This window comes from Perissodus microlepis, chromosome 14 (genome assembly GCF_051167445.1).
Source record: "Perissodus microlepis isolate ML-2025 ecotype Zambia chromosome 14, ASM5116744v1, whole genome shotgun sequence".
Lineage (NCBI taxonomy): Eukaryota > Metazoa > Chordata > Actinopteri > Cichliformes > Cichlidae > Perissodus > Perissodus microlepis.
In genome coordinates, this window is record NC_140474.1 from 11597769 (window position 1) to 11619116 (window position 21348).

Below are 21348 nucleotides of genomic sequence, written 5' to 3' on the forward strand. Positions count from 1 at the left end.
ACGAGCACACACACTAATAACACTTATTGAGAGATAAGCTGACACAAATGGGCCATGATACGATCCTTTTAATTGAAATACTCAGGGCTGATCAGAAATGTGACAAACATCAGGATTTAGCAACAATTCAACGGAAAACAACCGCGGTTACAAAAATATCAAAATACTTTGCATAAAAGTGCTTTAGTGTTCAAATTACAAAACACACTCAGCAGTTAGGTGCAACACGCATTCTTTTTTTTTTTGCCACAATACTGTCACACACACCAAGTGCCACATTTTACCACACATCACCATGTTTTTGTTGCTCTGTTCCTGTCATATTGCACTGAGGTGAGGTACAGAAAAACAGTGAGCTGAGAGGAAGCAGGCCACCATTCAACATGGAAAATATAAAATAGCATTTTATATGGGGATAAAGGCCTTCCTGTCAGCGACAGTCATACAGCCACAATCAGTTTCTTTAAGCTTTAATTGATAAAACATATTCTATGATCAGATTTGTTTTTTTGTTTTAAACAAGTGACAGGTGCTTCAGTTAAGTGTCATTTCTTCAAGCAGAGTGCACCGTGTTCCTGAGCCCGCAGGAAGTAGCATGTCGGTCTGGGATTTTCAGAAGCAGAGGAAACAGTAACAGTGAAGTGCCAGCTACATACTGTAAACCTTCCTCGCTACATTCAGTGCAACCAAAGCGGTCGTTCTTTCCAAAGGTTGCAGTTAATGACACCAGAGTGAAGTTTTTAAATGGCACACAAATAAACAGAATAATTTATATTTGGTCAAAATGGCACTCCAGTTATCCCGGAGCTGCTTGAGATTCAAACCTAAGACACAACAGGAGTTAACTGAAAAAAAAAAGAAAAAAGGAAAGATCAGCAGGCTCATGTGATACAGTAAGATATTTCCTAAATCCACTTGAAATATTCCATCGTGCCCCCTTTTTCATCCTGATTCACAAAGCCAGAGTGATGCTCTGTACTTTTTCCCTGCAGCTGCTGTAGACGACTATCCACTCAATTCCAGGCGTCACTTATGTCGTCTGAATATACTCTTCTTGCCGGAGCTCTTGTCTGCAGTGCTGAGACCGATGAGGAGTCGTGCTTTCTCATCTTCTTCCTGCTGCTGTAGGCTGTTGTCCGCCTTCCCTTCAGATGCCTTCCCCCTCAAGTCTGAGCCCGAAGCTGGCTTCAGACGCAGTTTCTCTTTTATCATCTGAGCAGCAAGGAGCAAAAAAGACAAGTTTAAAAATATCAAAGATCTGCCTGTCCTTTAATGAAGAGATAAGAACGTTAATGTACCTGCGCTACAAGTGCTTTTCGGCTGTCTCTTTTAACAGCCATGGCAAAGTCGAGCCATGTCCATGTATTGTTATGGTACTCCAAGCAAGGGAGAACCAGATTCAAGTCCTTCCAGTCGACACTGTTCTTTTCACCCTGAGAGAGACGAACATTTCACAGGCAAACACAAGATTAAAGGGGATCTGTTCTCTTAATGGATATTCATTGTCAGCATTTTAAATAATAATGTCAGTGTTTGCACAAACAATCACTGTATGTAATATGACAAGGTTGGGCAATGCAGGAAATGAATGGTACTAAAGCTGAGCTTCAATTTTCTTATATCTATGTTTAAAAAAACTATGCTGGTTAAAGATTTGGTGTGTAACATAGAAATTCTGTATTTTTTTTGTTTGTTTGTTTGCAAACTATGTAAAGAAAACATGGTATGCTTACTAACAACCTCTGGGTGTTTGTCGGATGCATTCATAGCTCAGTACAATCTTTTTTGAGCCTGTCTACCTGTGAGCCAAAAGCTTTTAAATATATTGTAGCTCTTGACTGATGTCACACAGATCTGGCTATGAGCCACCACCCATCTGCTGTTCAAACCTTGTGTTTGTAAGCAGCCTATCAGAGTAAAGTTGGCTTAAAAGGAGGATTGGCTTTAAGATGGTTTCAGACAGAACTGAGGGCCAACCTAAGGCCCAGTGCAAGGTGAGACCCTCTGTGCTCATATGAGGACATCACATTTTGGCTTTTCTCCATTTTATTGATATTGAACAGAATGAAGCAGTGCTTTATGCTTTGTTAATGCTTTATTGTATTAAGCTGTGGATTTAAAAAAAAAAATTACTATTCGTTTAAAGATGAAAGTTTTTATATGTATGATCCAACGATCTCAAAATGCATCTCAAACACAAGCTTGGGTCAGAGGTTAAAAATTGGTTGTTTTGAATTGCGATCCTTTCTGAAAAACAAAAAGATTTTTGCCTGGTGACAAAGTTAGTTATATTCTAATATCTAATATTTGGCAGTTAAACAATGCTTAGTTAAACATATTTTGTACGAATGATTTTTGTTGATCTTTGCATTTAAACCAATAAATAAATGGGTACTCAATCTTACTGTAGAGGTATGTAGCCGCTGTTATGGACAGAAACCCACCTTATAGCTGACACAGAGAGGCACTTGTGGAATCTTGATGTAGATGAATGAGTTGTTCATTGCAGCTCGCTCTTTCATCTTATCAATGTCATCGACAGGATGCTGAGTGACAAAATATAAAGTCTACTTACTCTGCCTTAAAATAAAGTTCTATACATTTTAGCACACATAAAACAGCATCTCTACCTCTGGAGCCTTCCTGAATGACCTTCTAACCCCAGCAGTGCGGTTCAGTCCCTGGGTGACACCTTTGCTGGGACCCATAGCACCCATGGTGTCCTCTGACAATGGCCGAGGTTTGACAGGGATACCTGTATCACAGACAATATTAGAATAAGCTCTCTGGCCTCTGGGTGACTCTACACTTTATACTCCCGCCGAGTCTCACATCAAGGTCATATTCAAAGTGGCTGAGGCTCTACATAGAGCTCAGAGGGATGACATAACAGAAAAGCAACTTGACACTGCAAGTCTGGTAGAGAAAATGGAAACTATTGATCATTTAGGCAGTATAAATTTCAGGCTGATGATCACACAGAGAGTCTGGAGATGAAGTGCTACGGTTATATTACAGCTGTTGATAAAAGCATACCAGTAGTAACCAGCCTAAATTTGTCTTCTTCATCTGTGACCTCCTCTTCTTCAACATTTCTCCCCGGGAAGAAAAACCCCATCATTCGTTTGAAGAACTGGTACATCAGCTGGATGGTGAGAGGCACCACATTCACCTGATGATGAAAACAAAATAGTGTTAGAAAAAACATTCAATCAAGCACCATAAAAGTGTTTTAGAGCAGCGGTCCCCAACCTTTTTTGCGCCACGGACCGGTTTATGCCCGACAATATTTTCATGGACCGGCCTTTAAGGTGTCGCGGATAAATACAACAAAATAAAACTAGTACCGGTACCGAAAAAAAGAAAAAATATTCATAACACACGTGAAAAGACCCAGGAAAACCGAGTAAACGATAAAAACGATAACAAAATAACGCTGAAAACCGATAAAAACCCTGAAAACTATACATTTCACACCTGAACCTCAACTCTCGCGGCCCGGTACCAAACGACTCACGGACCGGTACCGGTCCGAGGCCCGGGGGTTGGGGACCGCTGTTTTAGAGTCTTCATTCTCACCTCAAAATGTTCCTTCACAGAGATTCCTCCCACAGGGGGGCGCACTTTGCTGAAGATCCGCAAAGCAAACTGCCGTCCAGACTGGCAGTTACTCTGTGGACGAAGTACGACCTAAAAGAGATGAGAGAATTAGATTCAAACGCATGCACGCATGCACGCGCGCACACACACACAAAAGTGATTTGATTTGAAAAAGCTCTACTGAGATTGAGTCTGAAAAAGACACAAACACCACGTTTCATTGATGAAATGAACACAGGAAAGAAGGCAGACACTGTAAGGTTGGGTGAACTTGTAATGGCTCAAACATGCGTCTATGACTCAGGTGCACATGCACAATATGAAACTTCTCGCCACTGTTCCAGGTGTATACATACCCTCAAACGCTGCACAGAGGAAACCAGGCACAAATAAGTTAGTTCTCAAATTGATGTCTGCCATGTATGTCACATTGTGCTTGGTTGTAAAGTGAAACAATGCAAAGTGGTTTGTAGAAGAGAGGACTGGCTAGTCTCAAAGCTTCAGCAACCAAAAAGCAAAGAAAATAAATGTAAAGCAAGTGAAAATAAGCTATTCAGCCTAATCTGAATATTCCGTTAGTTATTTACCTTGTACGCTGCGTTCGGTAGCAGGTTGTTCATTGTGAACCACCCAAGCTCCAAAAGATGCTCTGCTGTATCATCAGACTTGTTCAGCTGCAAGGAGACATTTTTCAAAGTGGTTATCACTCAGTGATCTTATCAGCAGGAGAATATCAAATAACATCTGTTAACCTCTTATCCAGTTTTTAAAATGCAGTAAGGAACTAAAGACTGTGAATTTGTGGGCTGTGGTGAGAGGCAGATGGATTGTCTCCAAGCTCTGGATGGATTATTAGCATCTGCTCACCTTGCTGTACATAAATCTCTGCAGCTCCAGCTCAGCGATACCAAGCTGTCCGTCCTCTTCTGTCAAACACCAGCGGGCCTGTGCAAAGTAGATCTCTGTTCTCCTCACTACACTCACATCCTCGGGAGGTTTACGTAACTCCAGCTTATTTGCCCGCTGCAGCTGGAAATCCTTAAAACATCTGGAAAACAGATACATTTTTGGTTTTTTACATTTTTGCCATCTCTGCTCTATGCTGGATGCAAATCAGTGCTGACATAAGACCTGATGAGGATGTTGAGCTCTTCACTCTTCATCTGCATGTCATTCTTCTCCTGGTTCAGCTGGTGCTGCAATTGTGCATTAATCTCGTTCAGTTCATCGCAACCCAGTTCCTCAGATTGCGCCTGCAAGATGAAGCACACATGGTAATATAATAACTAATATAAAGAACTAACTGTGGAAACTGTTGTACCAAGTGTGAAATAAATAAATAAATGAAATGAAATGAAAGAAGAAACAAAGTGTTTCATTGACTTAAAAGACCCAGGCACTGCACTCCACTAATACAGTGTCACATGTCCAACATGGTGCAAGCCGCTATAAAAATCCAGTGTTCGATTTACTCAGATATTGCAGTGTGCTTTGCTTTTAATGGGTTAAGCAGAGATGATTAGGAGTTCCACAGACCCAGATAATCTTTATTTTCAAACTTGAAGACACAACTGCTACTAACGTAATATTCTATGCAAAAAAACCTGTTCACACTTCAATGTATAAAGCATGCAGTTTTACTGATGTGTAAAATTACCTCATGTGCTTAAAGATTAAGTGTAACAATTCAGGTTTACTGTTTGACTCTAACAGGACCTTTGGCATATGTAAAACAACTACACTGATGGTCACAAAGGACTAATTTTATGGACTTAAAGACAATTAAAAACACAGTCAGCTGTGAGTAACTTCTGGGCTTTTACACTTAACTTTAAATTACACGCTTACCCTGATGTTTGAATAAATCTGTTTCTCAAGGCGTCTAATTTGAGCAAGGTGTTGCCTAACGGCCTCCTGAAGATGCAAGATGCTGCTGCGCTGCTCCTCGGGGTTACTGGAAATCTCAAGCTGGAAACGCACTCGCTGCTTTTTCTCACTGTGCTCCTACAGAAACACCACACAGAACACAGAAGAAACACAGTCAGCAAAAGCTGAAACATTTATTAGGGCATGGGAATTATGAGCTAGCTGTTGCGTCTCTAGCCCACCTTGCGTCTGGGCTCCACGTGTAAGAGCAGGTTGTTGACAATGTCCAGAATCATAGCATACTGAACTGGGTTAGTGGATATCTCAAGATCATGATGAATGAGAGTGAAGGTGTCCACAGCACCTGAAAAAAATCCCTCTCTTATTAGAAAATTAGCACTCATGCTTAAAGATATGTGGTCTGTTGGTGGTCAAACATACCAGCCTGTTTCTTCAGCAGGTCTTCCTTCTCATGGTTGTTCCTCAGCTCTGGAGGCTTAATCTGAGTGGCCAGCTCTGGGTTGATGTCATGACTGTAACTGATGTAGTGCATCCGGCAACTACAGCGCGAGATGATACGCTGAACCTGCTGAGACTCGTTCACCTGTGCGGGCTGGTTCCAATCTGCAATCAAAGATCAAACAATATTTGAATCAATCAATAACTACAATACCCATTTTAGCTCTGAACAAAAATATAAATATGCCAGAAGACTTATAATAATAATAATGGATTGGATTTATATAGCGCTTTTCAAGGCACCCAAAGCGCTTTACAATGCCACTATTCATTCACTCTCGCATTCACACACTGGTGGAGGTAAGCTACGGTTGTAGCCACAGCTGCCCTGGGGCAGACTGACAGAAGCGAGGCTGCCATATCGCGCCATCGGCCCCTCTGGCCAACACCAGTAGGCGGTAGGGTAAAGTGTCTTGCCCAAGGACACAACGACCAGGACAGAGAGCCCGGGGATCGAACCGGCGACCTTCCGGTTACAGATACGCTTCCCAACCCCCTGAGCCACGGTCCCCCCGACTTGACAGTAAAAGGGTCTTTCTCAGTGTATAAATGTAAACATCCATGCACTCAGTCATGTTTTTTATTTATTGATTTTTACAGCTGTAGTTACTGTGTGTTCAGTGTCCTGCAGTAAAGGCCACACCTGTTGTGGTGCTAACCATTCCTCCCACAGCCTGGCCACTCTCCATCAGCTCCAGCACCGAGTCCAGGTTACGCTGCCGGTGCTCCTCAATGTTTTTCACCTAAAATAAATAAATAAAAAAACTCAAAGCTATGATGACAAAGCTGTTAAGTTAAAAAACAACAACAGACAGTTATTGTAAATCACAGTTACAGCCTTTCAAATTTCTTTATTCAGTCAGCAAAGACTGCCCTTTGTCAATTTCTCACTATTTTGCAGCAAAAACAACTGAAATGACTTAAAATAAAGCAGCTAATCAGTTACTTGTGTCATCTTTTTAAATACAGTGTCATAACAGTACAACTTCATGGCACTCAGAATGACCTGTCATTGGTTTTCATTTAGAAATTGCAATGTTTTAAAGTTTAACTGCAGACAACAGCTAAACCCTTAAACTTTTTGTACGTGCCAAATACAAATTTAATTCTTTAAAGAAAACATTTTCTTAAATGCAAAAAATATATAATAATCTCAAGTACAAAGTCAAATAAAATAAGATATGCAATCTAAAACCTTTACTCTGTTCTCTTGGAAGGCTTTCTGGCATTATTTGGAGGCAAGTTTTTGTGCTGCTGAAAACAGACTTTTAGATTGTGTAGACATTAATTAATATTAATAATAATTAATTGCCCAACCTAACGACCCTTAGGTCACTGGCTTAAAGGGCTTCTGGAGGCTTTCTACAGATTTTTCACTGTATTAAACAAACAGCAGCAGTTGGAGCAAAGTTTGCTTTTCTTCACATCAGAGTTTTCTAAAGAGATTTCTGTTGCAGGCCTTGCTCGTGTTTATATCGTTTATCACATCGGTGCGCTACAGAGCTGTGCATTAAACAAAATATTGAAGCAGAGAATTTGTGTCGAGAATCTTTTATAATCAAATTTTTCAAATTACTCGATGAATCTTTGCAGCCCTAATTCTACGACTGGGTTAGTTGACCCAGTGAGAGCTTAGCCTACCTCCAGCCACAACTGTCGGTCCTCTTGTTCAGATGGGTTGGGCTCCATGGTGGCAAAATACTGCATACCATCCAGCAGACAGGTCCAGGTGGTCTTCTGCTTCAAGGTGTCGTTATACCAGGCAGGGTGATGCTCACACTGCAGCAGTTGAGCCTTTGCTGCAGACACCAGTACACAGCCGGCAGTCTCTGTGCCACGCAACATCATCTAAGTAACGCAAAGGATGATTGAAAGATAAACACCTGACAATCAATCTGCATCAATTAATCCAAATTTGACAGATTAGTTTTCAAGTAAAGATAGTGACAATCTACATGAACGTCATATGATGGGTGAGGAAAAGTGGCAAATTATTGAAATATAACTGCTGTTATTACTGCAGTTACCTGACAGTTGACCAACTCAATAAACCAGTTGCGGTTATATACATCATCAGTCTGACAGGCTGCAATGCCACACAGCTGGTAGCTGACACCTGAATCCTCTTCTGAAAACACCACAAACTTGTCTGTCTCCTCAATCAACTTCTGAAGCATCGATGTGCCTGAAAGATAAGTGGAAAAGCAATCAGTTAATAGATGTTAAAGCCTAAAACCGTGGCCTTTTTGTTAGTCAGGTGACTTCCTTACCTTCATTTTGACTTTTTTCTGATCGGTTGACAGAAGCAACAACTGGTATGGTAGGAGCTGTGGTGGGGGAGTAGGTGGTAGGAGAACGTTTGAGCTTCTTTGTCTGCAGTTGTGTGTCGATTCTCAGACCTTTCAAAGCTTCAGTGGAGAGATTTCTTTTCAGTACAGATGCCTTTTTGTAGCCATCATATAGCCCAAAGGCTATGTTTCTGTTTGTAGTTGTCCAGGAAGCACGTAGATCCACCAGACGCAATTTGTGAGTATAAGAGGCATTTGTTTCATCCTTTGCGTTCACCTCCTGACAAAGAAGATACAGATAAGGACATTAATTATTCATGCAGTCGCAGAGAAAAATACATTTAAACTCCAGCCCTTAGGCTCTGGCTGCTACCTCCTCCATGCGATTGCTCTGTCGTTGGTAGCTAAGGGATGACAGGCTGAGCAGGTGAGTCTTCTTCACTTGAGTGTTGATCTGGTGGTCAGCAGTCTCATCCCAGGTGGAGGCCATCAGGTGGACTGTCACCTGTGAGAGCTCACTAACCATCTGAGTCACATTCCACTCAGAGATCAGCCTCCTCATCACAGTACCAGCTGAGACACCACACAAACACACAAAAGCGCACACATGTAAACTAATGAAGAGTACTTTATGTGATGTTGTGCATCCAGCACATCTGTAAGTAAATTGCTTTTACCCTGTGGAATAAGTCTTTGTGTGCCCCGAGTGAAGACGTGGCCTTTGTTGCACTCCAGTTGGATGCCTCTCTGCTGGGCAAAGGAGGCCCAATAATGCACCTAAAGGGTACACAATATATAAAATGTGCAATAATCAAGAAAAACACTAATATAATGAACACTTACAAACTGAGGCATATTTGATGGGAAAAATGCTAACTTTGACCCTGAGACTGCTGCTGTTGCACACACTGAAAAAACAAAACAAAACCTACTTGTAGTTGTGGAAAGGCAGCTGTGTAGGACATCTGCTTGTAGTGCTGACCAAGCTTCTTGCGAATTGGCTTGAGGCTATGGAAGAGCTTGCCTCTGCAGATTGGCCGAGATACACTTGTCCAGGTGGCCCAGAAATTTTGCATCCAGCGCAGTGTGCTGCTGTACAGGAGGATTCTGGGCTGATAAGTGTCTACGAAGAAAAAAAGAACAAAACCTTTAACTCACAAAAGTAAAATAGACATAAAACACTGGTTTGTAAGTGTTTGTAAATTTAGTTTACATAGAACGATGATTGAATACAGTTTGACAAACCTGTGCCACAATGCTGGTTAAGGTCCATGGTGATGGAGAGGTTGAGATTCTCAGAGCGAAACGCTCTGTAAGAGTCGTGAGGCTGTCCTGAGGTCACGTCTGCAATGTTCTCCGCACAGCAGAGCATTACAGCGTGGTGGTCATGGGGATTGCCATGGCAAAGCCATTGGAGATCAAGGGTCATACACAGGTTGGGTAGGTGTAGAAAACAGATATCATCATACCTGGAAAAAGATACTTATTAATACTGAATGTTTCTCTGCAAACACTGCTTTTATTGCTTCCACTTACTTTGACGCGGTCCTGACATTTACATCCAAGTCTCCTTTAAAAGCAAACTGGCCGGGGTTCCAGTCAAAGTTCAGCTTATTCCACTCCCAGTGCAAATTTTCCGTGGTATTATAGGGATCCTGTAAGAATCATAACAAATTAACCTGTTACTAATTTTGCTTAGCACAGTGGTTCTCAGACATTCTCTAGCATGTTCTACCTCAACAGTCAAAAACACCCCTCAGTTTTTATTAAAAATATAAAGAATCCAACATGAATAAACTTAACCAAATGGCAGTGCAATATCATCAGAAAACTCTTGTTTTGTTTTCCCTAAAAAAAATATGTTATTCATCTTAAATCTAAAGTAAAGTAAATATAAAATATACTTTATATTTTTGCCAGTCTATCTGTGCCCCAGCTTCAGTGGCTCCTGCCCCACAGTTTGTAAACAACTGGTTATCATGGCATTGCTAACAGTGTCAAAACATAAGAATTTAAACAAAATGGTGAAAGCTGCCAAAAACATAAAAATAAACTGATATTGATAATAACCTGCCACAGGTAAACGTAAATACTAAGAAAAAACAATATTTTACCTCTGTAGCCAGCTGATGAAGATTGGACTGATCAATGTCCATGACCCAGCGCCCATGCAGAAGGAGACGACTTTTGTCCCACCAGGCCAGAAGAGGCGAGGGATCAGCTGTGGGTTTGGTCAGAAGGTCAACTGACTGGCCAATCAAAGTCCAGGCAGGGTCCCAACACGGCCCCCAAACAATAGTGTACAGAGAGATGTTGGCTGGGGAAAAAGAAAACATGTAACAATTCCAGTGTGAAACATTCAATTCAATTCGAATTCAGTCATAATCACAAAGTAGTTGTATACTTTAAAAAGAAAAGTGTACACTTTTCTTTTTTAGAGGAGTTCTAGTTTTGTATGTTCAAGGACAAGGACACATTTCTCTCCTCATTTACTCCTGAAAATTCAGTCTTCTGCTTCATCAGTTTTAGTCTAAACAGTTGAATTTTTAAATCACTTATTGGTCATAGTCATAGGATTATAGCAGATTCTTCTGCATATCTAGACAGGATTTTGGGAGACTGACCAACATTATACTCATAACTCACATTTGAAGTCATAGTAGAACTTGAGTGGTGGCATATTCCTGTGGACTGTTACATCTCCCCACGGTGGTCCAAGGGGGACAGTCTGTTTGCGCCGACCTCTCAGCTGTCCATCTTGCTCTGTGCCAATCAGACGCCCCGACAGCTCCCAGTCACGGATCTCAAACAGGTAGCGAGGGTAGTCCCGAATTCTCACTGGTACAAAGCAAAAGTAGTAAAACAATTAAAAAAAAATTTGAAAAAATCCTTTGTTTTTTGCCTTAAATGGGCATATAAAGGTGCTCTTACCCAAAAATGCAGCTAGTTTAAACTTGACTGCACGGCACCATTGGACGACCAGAGGGAGCCCATCTCTGGGGAAGGGACTGATCCCATCAATGTCCCTCAACTGTTCTCTCACCCTGTCGGGGCCATGAAGGGACTGATCAGCAATGACGACAAGTTGTAAGTCTGAAACAGTCCAGGTCAGCAGCGACTTCCTCATGGGTGTATTTGCATAGAGGCGGCGTGAACGCTGGATGTAGATCTCTATATGCTTTTTCTCCAGTGAACTATACAGCTCTTCTATCTTTCTAGCCGGGAGAAGTTCTCCATGTTGCTTGCGGAGATCTGCCACCTTCTTATCCAGAAGTTGCAGACGTTTTGCACTCTCTTTACTTTCATCCTTCATCAGTTCATAGTTGTCTCGCAGCTTGATTTCGAAGACATCGTCCAGGAAGACAAATGAGAACTGGCTAATTTTGAAGATGAGGTCAGGCGGCAGACGTTGGGTTGCTGCGGCCTGGGTTGGGGACTGATGGAGACTTTTTAGCCACTTCTGCACACTAATAGCTTTGTCAAATGTGTTTGAGAAATTGTACTGGTAGGGGAACTCCATAGATAAGGAAGGACATGTCAATACCCAGACACGGTTATGAGGAGTGGTGAGGAAGGGGAAAGTGTCTCTGTGCAGCTGCATTTCAGTCAGATCTGCATGTGTCTCCACATCTAGGCCATTAAAAGAGACTATATTGTTGCCATCAAAGTTGAAGATCACTGAGGGAGAGCACATATGCATAGAACTGCCTTGCTTTGAGAGAGAGAGTGCATCCATGTGCAGCAGAATGTAGTTCTGATCAGTAACATGAGCAGTTAAACGAGTACAGCCCAGTTCAACACGCAAACACAGGCCTCTATTCTGACCTGAGGCAGCTTCAGTGTTCACTGGTTTAACTGGCTTTTCCTCTCCTTTCTCTCCACACAGCATTAACCAACACGCCTGACCTTCAGTCATGTGCTGATATAGGACCATGTGGTCTGGTGGCGTCCATTCGACAGTAAGATCCTCTTCACATTGAACCTAATTAAAGAAATCAACATATTAATACACTCTGAAATAAATACTGCTAGCATGCTGAGATGGAAATTTATTTAGTCCAGATAAATTCAATTCAACAAATGTGGTTACCTGTATGGTGTGGGTGGTGATGTGGTACCACAGCGTTAATGTGGTGAGTTTTACTATAGGGTTGATGGTTTGAGAGGCGGGACAACATACTTCCATGTTCTCTGTGACTGTCTTGATCACAGACAAGCTGACCCCCTGCAGAGACACCCTGGAGCTCTCAGCAGAGGTCAGGACTCTGACAGTGTCCATCCGCAGAGATACAGCTCCTACACAGGAAACAAGAAAGAAGAAATAATACAGGCAAAATGGAAGCAAATCAAAAAAGAAAACAGTGAAGAGAAGAAAGTGGAGGTCTCTTTTGGAAGTATCCTGGGAGAGAGAGTAGAGGGAAAGCTACAACGCAAACGGCACAAGGTGGATTTGTACCTAGACCTCTGCAACAGCACATGGATTGTCTGCTCAACCAAGTGAGCTATAGTAGCAGCCACATATTATCTTCAGTAGAAAAAATTTCTCTCTCTCTCTCTCTCTTTTTATAAAGCAAGAGATGTAACTGACAGAATTCATTCAGATTAATTTTGATTTTGAAAAAAAGTTACAAATTTCCTCACAATTTACTAAAGCCAAAGGTTACATCAATCAAAAACTAGTAAAACTAGCAAAAAACAGTAAAATTCCTAAATGTTGCAGTGTTGTGAGATAGCCTACCAACAGAGTAAAGAAACCTTTAGCTCTATATGCTTTAGACTGAAAAACTATGTGACAAAAGTGGATGCCAGCAGAAATTTATGATGTCAATAAGTGCCGTTCATAGCTTAGATAGCATAGCATAGACATAGTAGGGTTTAAATAGCAGTTTCAGTCCATATTTGCAGTGGATGTGGTTTTAACTGTGAAAAGCAATACACCTTTTTCTTTACACATAAACAATTTCCTGTTTAGCATACATGTCCTAATATGATTTAAACTACTACGCAATTACGCTGAAAAAGTTTATCAGTTGTATGTGATGATTTGTTTTATTGCCACAGAAGTTACATTTGGAATTAAAACTGTAAAACAGTCTTTTCAGTCAAACAGCTCTGTATTATAATAAAAATGCTCATTCCTTACCTGCAACATTAGAAAGCGTGAAGACATTAACGTCCTCTAGACAGCAGTCCACTTTAAAAAGCAGGTGTAGTTGTGAGGAGGGGATAGGTTTTATGATGTCGTCATTACAAGGAGACAATGGAGTCACATCTGGCAGCTGTGACTCTGGATGACGAGGAAAACACATGAGAGACAGCAAGCGAGACAGACACAGTGCACAGGTCTCTGAAAGCTCCACCTGAAGCCCTTTCAGGCTGGACTCAACGTTCAGACTCAGAGGCTGGCTGCTCGACTTCATGTGGGGTCGGTTCAAACTCCCCTGGAGGGAGAAGAGATTAAAGAAGAAATCCTTAAAATCAGTTTAACGTGAAACCACATGTTCTGATTTTGCATTGCTCATATAATCTAGAGTTGGACAAATTTACAAGTTTAAACTGTAAAAAAACAAACAATATCAGTCACAAGTCACTTCAAAGAAGGTTGCTGATAAGAATTTAAGCTTTAGCTATGAATAATAAAGTGGAAAAAATAATATAAAGCATCAGTATAGAAAGATACAAATGTTTATAAAGGTTTGTCTGCAGTCCTACCTGCAGGCTGAGTGAGTCTAGGATTAGGGCTTCTCCCCATACATGTTTACCAGGAGGGTGGGGTGCCTGCTGGATATGAGACCCCTGACCCACTCTCCACCAGAAATTGTCCAAGGACAGCGAGGCACGTTCATGCACATTTTGGGACTCTTGATTCTCACTCTCAACTTTAATGTCAAGGATATGACGCAGTTCTGAAGAAACAAAGGGTGTGCAGATAAAAAAAACACTGTAAGTTAAGCATAGACCGTATAAAAGATAAACACTGTCACAGTTTTACTTTCTTTTTGTAAACACAGAGGGAGATGTAGGTTCAACCTTGTAACCTAGAACACTGGCTAAGAACTGGGAATTACAAATTATTAGCCAATGAGAATGTCTACGATAATCTTTCGACTCTAATAAATATGATGTTCATGTTTTATTTGATATGACCTGAAACTATGTGCCCATAAAGAGATCAGGAAAAAGTTTACTGATGTCAGAAAGCAAGTATTTCTAAGTGGTCCCCTGGTGGCAATTAAAAAGAACTCATTTAGCCACATTTAAGCACTAGCTTCACTTTTCAAACCATGTCTTTAGTACTTTTTCAATTCAAGTGACTCTGAATAAAAGGAGACCTCTTTCTAGCGTCATTGCTTGAAGTAGAAAAAGTTAATGAGTAACATTTAAAAGGGCCCTGTGGAAAAACCTTATCTAATCTATGCATGTTTGAAAGAGGTTGGCCTAACAGTTACCCATAGAACAAGGTTATGAAGGAAAATGTGTTTCAAGAATAGAGGAGACTTGTACATAATAAAGTAAAGTAAAAACAAAGTGTAAGTACAGTAAAGCTTTTCAGGTAAGGAGTGCTGGGGTTTAACATAGCAGAATCCACCTGCAATACTGCATACTGTATGGGTAATTCTTAACAGCTTGTTGTCCTGGTAGAAGGCTCAATGTCAACTGCTGCTAGTGCAAGAGAGGGGAAGTGGTGAATGATCTAACCCACTATAGTACAGGAATTACATTACAAGAATTTCAGCTGAATAAATGAAGGCAGTCAGGTAGGCAAAGTCACACAAAATTCCGGGTTATTTTTCTAAACTTCTTTACTTCTATTTATTTTTCTGGCTGTTCTTAGATATGTAAAAGTGGCTAATGGTAACAATAAACTAAATTAATGGTTGCAACTGTACTAATCCTTTAAAAAAAAAAACAAAAAAAAAACAACTCCTGGATACTTTGGCCTAGTGGGAGGGTCAATTTGTGTCTGGAATAATTCAAAACAACCCTGATCTTATGAAGGTGGTGAGCTTACCATCTGACTCTGTATATAGAGCATCATTAACATTGAGCACTGTCTGGCAATCAGCAGATGGGAAAACTGTAAAACCTTAACTATGCCGACTAAACAGACGCTAAATAATCCTGGACAGTGGCAAAAACCAGGTTTGATTATTTCCAGTTTCATGCCAAGGAAAAGTTAACTGTTGAGAAAATGCTATAGGTGTCCAATTTCCATTCTACACACCTTAACCAATTTTTTTGTGTGTAGATGAGTAAATCTTTAAAAAAAAGAGCATGTTAAAATAAATATTCCTGTATAACTATTTTGCATCTGGCACTTTTGTGAACATAATGCACTCTTCACATGACAACAAGTACCTCCATTAGCAGAGAGGAAGCCCAGAGCAAAAGGTGTGGTGTCTCCCAGCTGAACAGACACATTGATGTTGGACACAGAGGTGGTGATCATCACGGGAGCATCCAGGTGAGGGAGGCGCCTGAGGAAAAGGAGGGTGGGCAAATAATCTAACGGACTACACCGCACAAGGTAAGGTAATGGACAAAACCAATAGAGAATGAGTGATGCACAAACAGGGATAATGAAGAGAAGATGGTGAAAGGTGTTAAGAAGATTTTAATTTCAGAAATCCAGCAATCGAACTATGTGAGTTTCACTTTTACAACTTGCCTTTTTCTGTGTGCTTCCTTCCTGTGGAATAGCTGTTCCCATGGAAATAGATTGAGCCAATGGGAAAACTCCTGGTGACGGTAGTGAATGATGCAAGTGTTGACGACGACTGACCCTGAGATGTCAATTGATGTAACCTAAATTCACAGAGACACGAGGGAGAAAGTCTGAGTAACTGATTTACAAAACGATGCAATGTGGCCTTAAAGCATTTCCCTCACCTGCAGGGTTGTCTTGATTGTGTTCACACAAAGAATTCTTTGCCTACTTTGAGACAGCAGAAGTCCATCTGCCAGCAGAAAAAAAAAAAAAAAAAGAGCGTGTTATTCACGACTTCTTCCTCCTTCCAACTCTCTCTGCAATAAGTCTGGCGCCCAGCTGTCCACTTACCCTCGAGAAGGAGCTCCAAGCTGCTCTGGGGAAAGCTCAGCTCAGGAGTGAAGCTTTTAAGAGGAAGCTGCTCGTTGTCACGTCCGTAGCAGACCTTTAAAGACTTTAGAGTCCAGTTCAGGTGTCTGTACAGGTAAGAAAATAGGGTCATAAAATATCTGAAACAACAGATCATTTAAAAGAGTAAACTAATGCAAAACTGTGATCACAGTATATACGCAGCTAGATGTAAAACGGTGACTCACCGTTTCTGGCTGTGCATCGACAGGGTTATGTTTGTGTTATCAAATTCCACATTGACCTTGTGGGGAATCAGCTGATGAAAGCGTTCCACAGTCTCAGTCTGGATAAATTCATCATTTTCACTCTCTAAAAGGAAATAGTATTTGAGTAATTAAATTAGAGTGTTATGTAAAGTATTATCAAAAATGTCAAGCCTATCAAGCTGGCATTTGAATTTTAAAAATCTATGACATAGTTAGAAAGACAAAATTAGCACTTCTTCAACCTTTAATAAAACACAGGTGTTGACTTTCTGACATTGTGCATATTCCACGGGATTTCAAATATTCTGTAACATGCATGTTGTTTAAGACTACACTTAATATTACAACTGTTAGAGTGGAGGGAGATTCTTAATAATGCAACTGATTTTGCATATGAAGGCAGAGCAACCTGGGATTATACTGAGAAGTTAAATCACTAACAACACAACTTTAATGCATTATTTTCTACTAATCTATAAATATGTTTCTTATAAAAATACATACTAAGGTTACGTGTCATTTCCTCTTTTTTGCTCGTGAGAATGTTAGTAGTTATTTACATGGACAGAACCACCAGCCTCAACTGTATGTGCAATGTTTATGTTCGTGTTTTTAACTGCAAGCTATTTTTAACATCTGATTCAATGGCCTAACGGACCTGTGCATCTATTAAGAAACGGAAGAAAAAATAATCTTGCTTTAAACGCTTTTCAAACATTTTCTCCTGTTTTTGTAATGAATGTATAACTTAGTCCTACTTTGACTGTGTTGGTAAAACTTTATTATTAAGGACATTTCAAACACTCACAGAGGCCAGTGAAGAGCTATGATATGACCTTGTTTTCATTTTCTGGTTGGTTAGCAGAACAGCTAAAAATATCACAGATGATGGAAAATGTCCAGGCACTTTTAGAACACGCAAAAGATCAAATGCAAATGCAAAGGCAGAAAAAAACAACAAGAAGGGCAGCACAGAGTGAAGGTCCTGTGGATGTACAACAGCCAAGGCACTGTTCTTTATTCATCTAACACCTGACAATACTAATTGCAGGATAGACAGTTTTAAAATGTGATTTTCATAAGGGTTCTTCCCTCCAATTCAATAAATATATCATTTAAAAAAAGATTATTAAAACTTTACCATCTGTAATGGTACAACTATGAATGCAAAACAGTACAACAAATCAGACTTGAAAAATAGAATGAAATAAACTGAAAGTTAACTGCAGTGGTTGGATAAAACTGTACTGTGCAAAAGTCTTGGGTCATTCATAATTTCTTTATATTTTGGTAGGAAAATGGGAAATAGGTAGAGTGATTTATTGAAACATGTTCAAATATGCGTGGAAATACAATTCATAAGGAAAAAACAGGGTCTGTACAAATGTAATGAGCTTGAAGGTCAATATTTGGTATAGCCACCATTATTCTTCAAAACAGCTTGAACACTTAGGGAAGCTTTCTAGTAATTTCTTTCAGTAGTCTTTAGAAATACTTCTCCAGGCTTCTGGAAGGACATTCAACACTCTTCTTTGGACACTAGTTGTTTTGTGTTTTGTTCTCTGTCAAGATGATACCACAATACTATTAAGGTCTGTACAGACGGGGGATGTGCCTTTGTGTCTGTCCAGACTGTTCATCAGTTGTAGGTAGTTTTTTTGGGGGGGGTTTTTAGGCTTCACACTTTAATTTGCCCTGCACCTGTGCAGTTTCATCAGATGTTTTTTTAAGGACACACTGCACACCATGCACAGATATTCATTATATTTGGCTAATAACTGTCTGGGAATCACCTTGTTAGTGCAAAAATACTATTTTATGTTTGCCAAACTGTGTCATGTTTGGCATTTTTTGTAGACTCAATAAAAAAAAGGAACAAATAAAGCGCCTAAAGATACAATTTAAAACTGGTTATTTGCTAAGTTGTCTGCAATGTGTAGACACAACACTGGTTCATCCCTTTAAAAAAAAAAAAAAAAAAAAAAAAGCTTGAATGATCAATGTTAAGGGGCTTAACAGCAAAAACATTCCTCTGAAAATGGTCATTTACAAGGACTGGACTGAAAATGAGGGAACAAGCAGCCAATGTCCATTAAAAAAACATTAAAAGACTTTCAGAACGCCTGGAGAAGTATTGCTCAAGACCACTTTGAAAAATTACAACAGTCTCACTCCTTGGAAGCGACATACAAAGAAATGAGAGGTGGCTCAAGACTTTTGCACAGTACTATAGATTACAATTTGGAGAAAAGAAGGAATGCAAATGAATGTGATGGATAAACACTATACTTAAAAATCATTGCTTCCATTTCAGAGGGCAAACGTTACTCACCAAATGCACCATGATCTTTCTCTTTGTGGGAAACTGCTGGAAGCTGGAGCTGACTGAGGAACAGCCCCTCGTGCAGCTCTGCCATTAGAGTCCTCACACTCAGGGACAGACAACCTGGCTTCATCTCTGGTAAACTCACATCTCCAGATAGCAACAGGCTAAGTGCCACTTCAGCCAAACATATGTCCTAAAATGGAGAGCACATCATTTACAAACATTCAACCACCTGTTTCTATTTCAGTGACAGTTACTCCACTCACCAGTTCACTGCTTTTGAGCACTTTACTGCTTAGTTGTCCAACCGAGAAGTTCCATGCCAACCTGTAAAGAAATTTTTCAACATGAATTTCATTTTGGACAACTAATACAAACTATTGATTCAGTCAGATTAGTTATAAACCAAAATAAATAATACCTTTTACTCTGGTGGTCAAGTAACAAGGTGATACCTGCAATAGTCATGTGCCATAGAGATTCTGGCAGTGCTAGGTTTAGGACCATCACGTTGATGGAGCTGATGTGGAATGACAGCAACTGGAAATACAAAACAGGAAGTGAGATACTGTGTACAAATAAGCATAAAAAGAAATGTTAACTTATCGCCAGCCTTCATACTTGTGACAAGAATCGAAGCGTTTTGGGGCTGACAGAAATCTTCGCCGACTTTTTTCCATGGCTCTGCTTCACCAAAGGTTTTAGTGGTTCTTGCAAGTCAAACCGGACTCTGGTTTCTCCAACACAGAATGCCAGGTATCGCCTGAAACACGACTTATGATATTATTTGCTGCTAACTGTTTTATCTCAGACTATCTGGGCAACACATTAAGCTACTTACGGTAAATCCTGGTTTAGAAGTTTACTTGAAATCCATATCCTGTCAATTTCCTGCCATTCACAGAATTACAGCAAGATAAAAAAAATACATTTGATAGATGGTAAAGTACACAAACTCAGTCAGAAGTGAACCATTGACATGGGAGTGGTTGTTTAGCATGTGCCGACTACATAAATGTCATGTAAACAAAAACGTGTCCTACCAAAGTATGCTGGGGGTGAAACTGGATACTGACTCCTTGGACAGAAAAAAATCCTACTGATTTAATCTTCAGATGAGCATTGAGGGCAGTTTGGAAGAATCGCACAGCCAGGGTACATATGAGCCACCTAGAACAGCGGGAAAATGTGCTACTTTAAATGAGGAGAGCAAGGAAACATCTATTAAGCAGTGCTTGCAGTTTAAACCATACCAATGATCGCTGTACTGTAGAAATTTCCACACATTCCTCACCTGAAAATGGCACACAGCACACCAATAGCCAGCAAAAAGATTAAAAATAATGATATCAGCAGGAGAGACATTGTGTCTCTAGTTGTTCACACCCAAATCTTGGGACATGAGTCTGGCTGCTCCTTATCTTCTCTCAGCTGCTGTCAAAGAGGAACAGATGTACTTAAGCACAACATCCAGGTGCCACTCACTACTGATAGGTGACACCGACTGCTTGCAAACAGTTCCTATAACTGTAATTAGCTGGGGCAACACTTCCTACACAAGTTAACAACCGTTCGTTGTGGAAAACATTAACAGCTAGCCTCACAGAGCTAACACCGCTAATTAACTACAGTGTAATTACAAACCGACCACGAAACAGCACCTAGCTAAACTTTATCGCTCAGCTAACAGTGTAAAAAAAAACACAAACCTCCACCAAAACTTGTTTCCCATTACCTAGCCGCCAGTGAGAAACACTCACTGCCAAGCAGCAGCAGCATTAGCCAGTAACCCAGCACTAAACAGTTAACGAAATTCGCCGCCGCGTCATCCAAAAATCTTAAGCAAATCTGGGCTAGCACTGTAGCACGCTAACGCTAACTTAGCGGAACTGCCAGTTGGCACTCTTTTCTTGTTGGTCGTCTTTGGTCTTTTTTGGCTTCACTCTCTTACAAAACTCACTTACCCTGACATATTCACAACACCGAGCTGTCGCAGCGCAGTGTAACGCTGCAGACAGAGCAGTTTCATGTGACAGTTGACTCAGAGCTTAGTGAACAGTTCTCCGGTTCGCCGTGCTCAGCTGGCAGCTCGGTGGAGCGCAGTGGTGGGAGCGGAGCTGGGGATTGGCCAGTAACGCTGTCTAAGCAAGTAATCGTTAACTAAACAGTCACACATTATTCAGCGGTTCACACCAACTTTAAACTAATCCATAAACAAGCAAGAAAATAAAATGCGCAACCTTTATTCCAGTCAGACATCAGTTTTACAAATACCAAATAAACAATTTATTCCCATTGTGCAAAGTGTTAGACTCCTCTGCCATCCCCCTTTGGGAAAAAACGTATTTCTACATTCTCAGGTAACATCCCTGCACCTGCCAGCCTTTTGGTCATTTGATTGTTTGCATATATGCAAAATGCTTC

General features: G+C 40.5%; 1 protein-coding gene across 7 annotated transcripts; it reads right to left on the reverse strand.

Annotated features, from left to right (window-relative positions):
* Positions 1-50: 50 nt before the first annotated feature.
* Positions 51-21051, reverse strand: LOC146373513 (bridge-like lipid transfer protein family member 2). 7 transcript variants are annotated; one of them, XM_084951464.1, is made up of 40 exons: positions 20889-21049; positions 20219-20355; positions 19968-20094; positions 19766-19815; positions 19546-19687; positions 19346-19464; positions 19191-19251; positions 18931-19117; positions 16578-16701; positions 16333-16457; positions 16164-16231; positions 15943-16079; positions 15633-15787; positions 13986-14179; positions 13417-13714; positions 12364-12569; positions 11205-12255; positions 10920-11111; positions 10388-10590; positions 9810-9928; positions 9519-9742; positions 9206-9396; positions 8951-9050; positions 8647-8846; positions 8256-8553; positions 8013-8170; positions 7627-7833; positions 6629-6728; positions 5908-6090; positions 5709-5830; positions 5449-5604; positions 4732-4853; positions 4468-4648; positions 4188-4274; positions 3580-3690; positions 3037-3172; positions 2631-2755; positions 2445-2546; positions 1299-1433; positions 51-1212 (listed from the first exon to the last, which is right to left on the reverse strand). In XM_084951464.1, exons 2-40 carry the CDS (start codon positions 20287-20289, stop codon positions 1027-1029), a joined length of 6753 nt encoding a protein of 2250 aa, XP_084807590.1. In that variant the 5' UTR covers positions 20290-20355; positions 20889-21049; the 3' UTR covers positions 51-1026. The 7 variants fall into 7 exon arrangements, with proteins under 7 accessions (XP_084807590.1, XP_084807593.1, XP_084807589.1 ...); XM_084951467.1 differs by having other exon boundaries at positions 15633-15751; positions 20219-20358; XM_084951463.1 differs by having other exon boundaries at positions 20219-20358.
* Between the last annotated feature and the right edge of the window lie 297 nt (positions 21052-21348).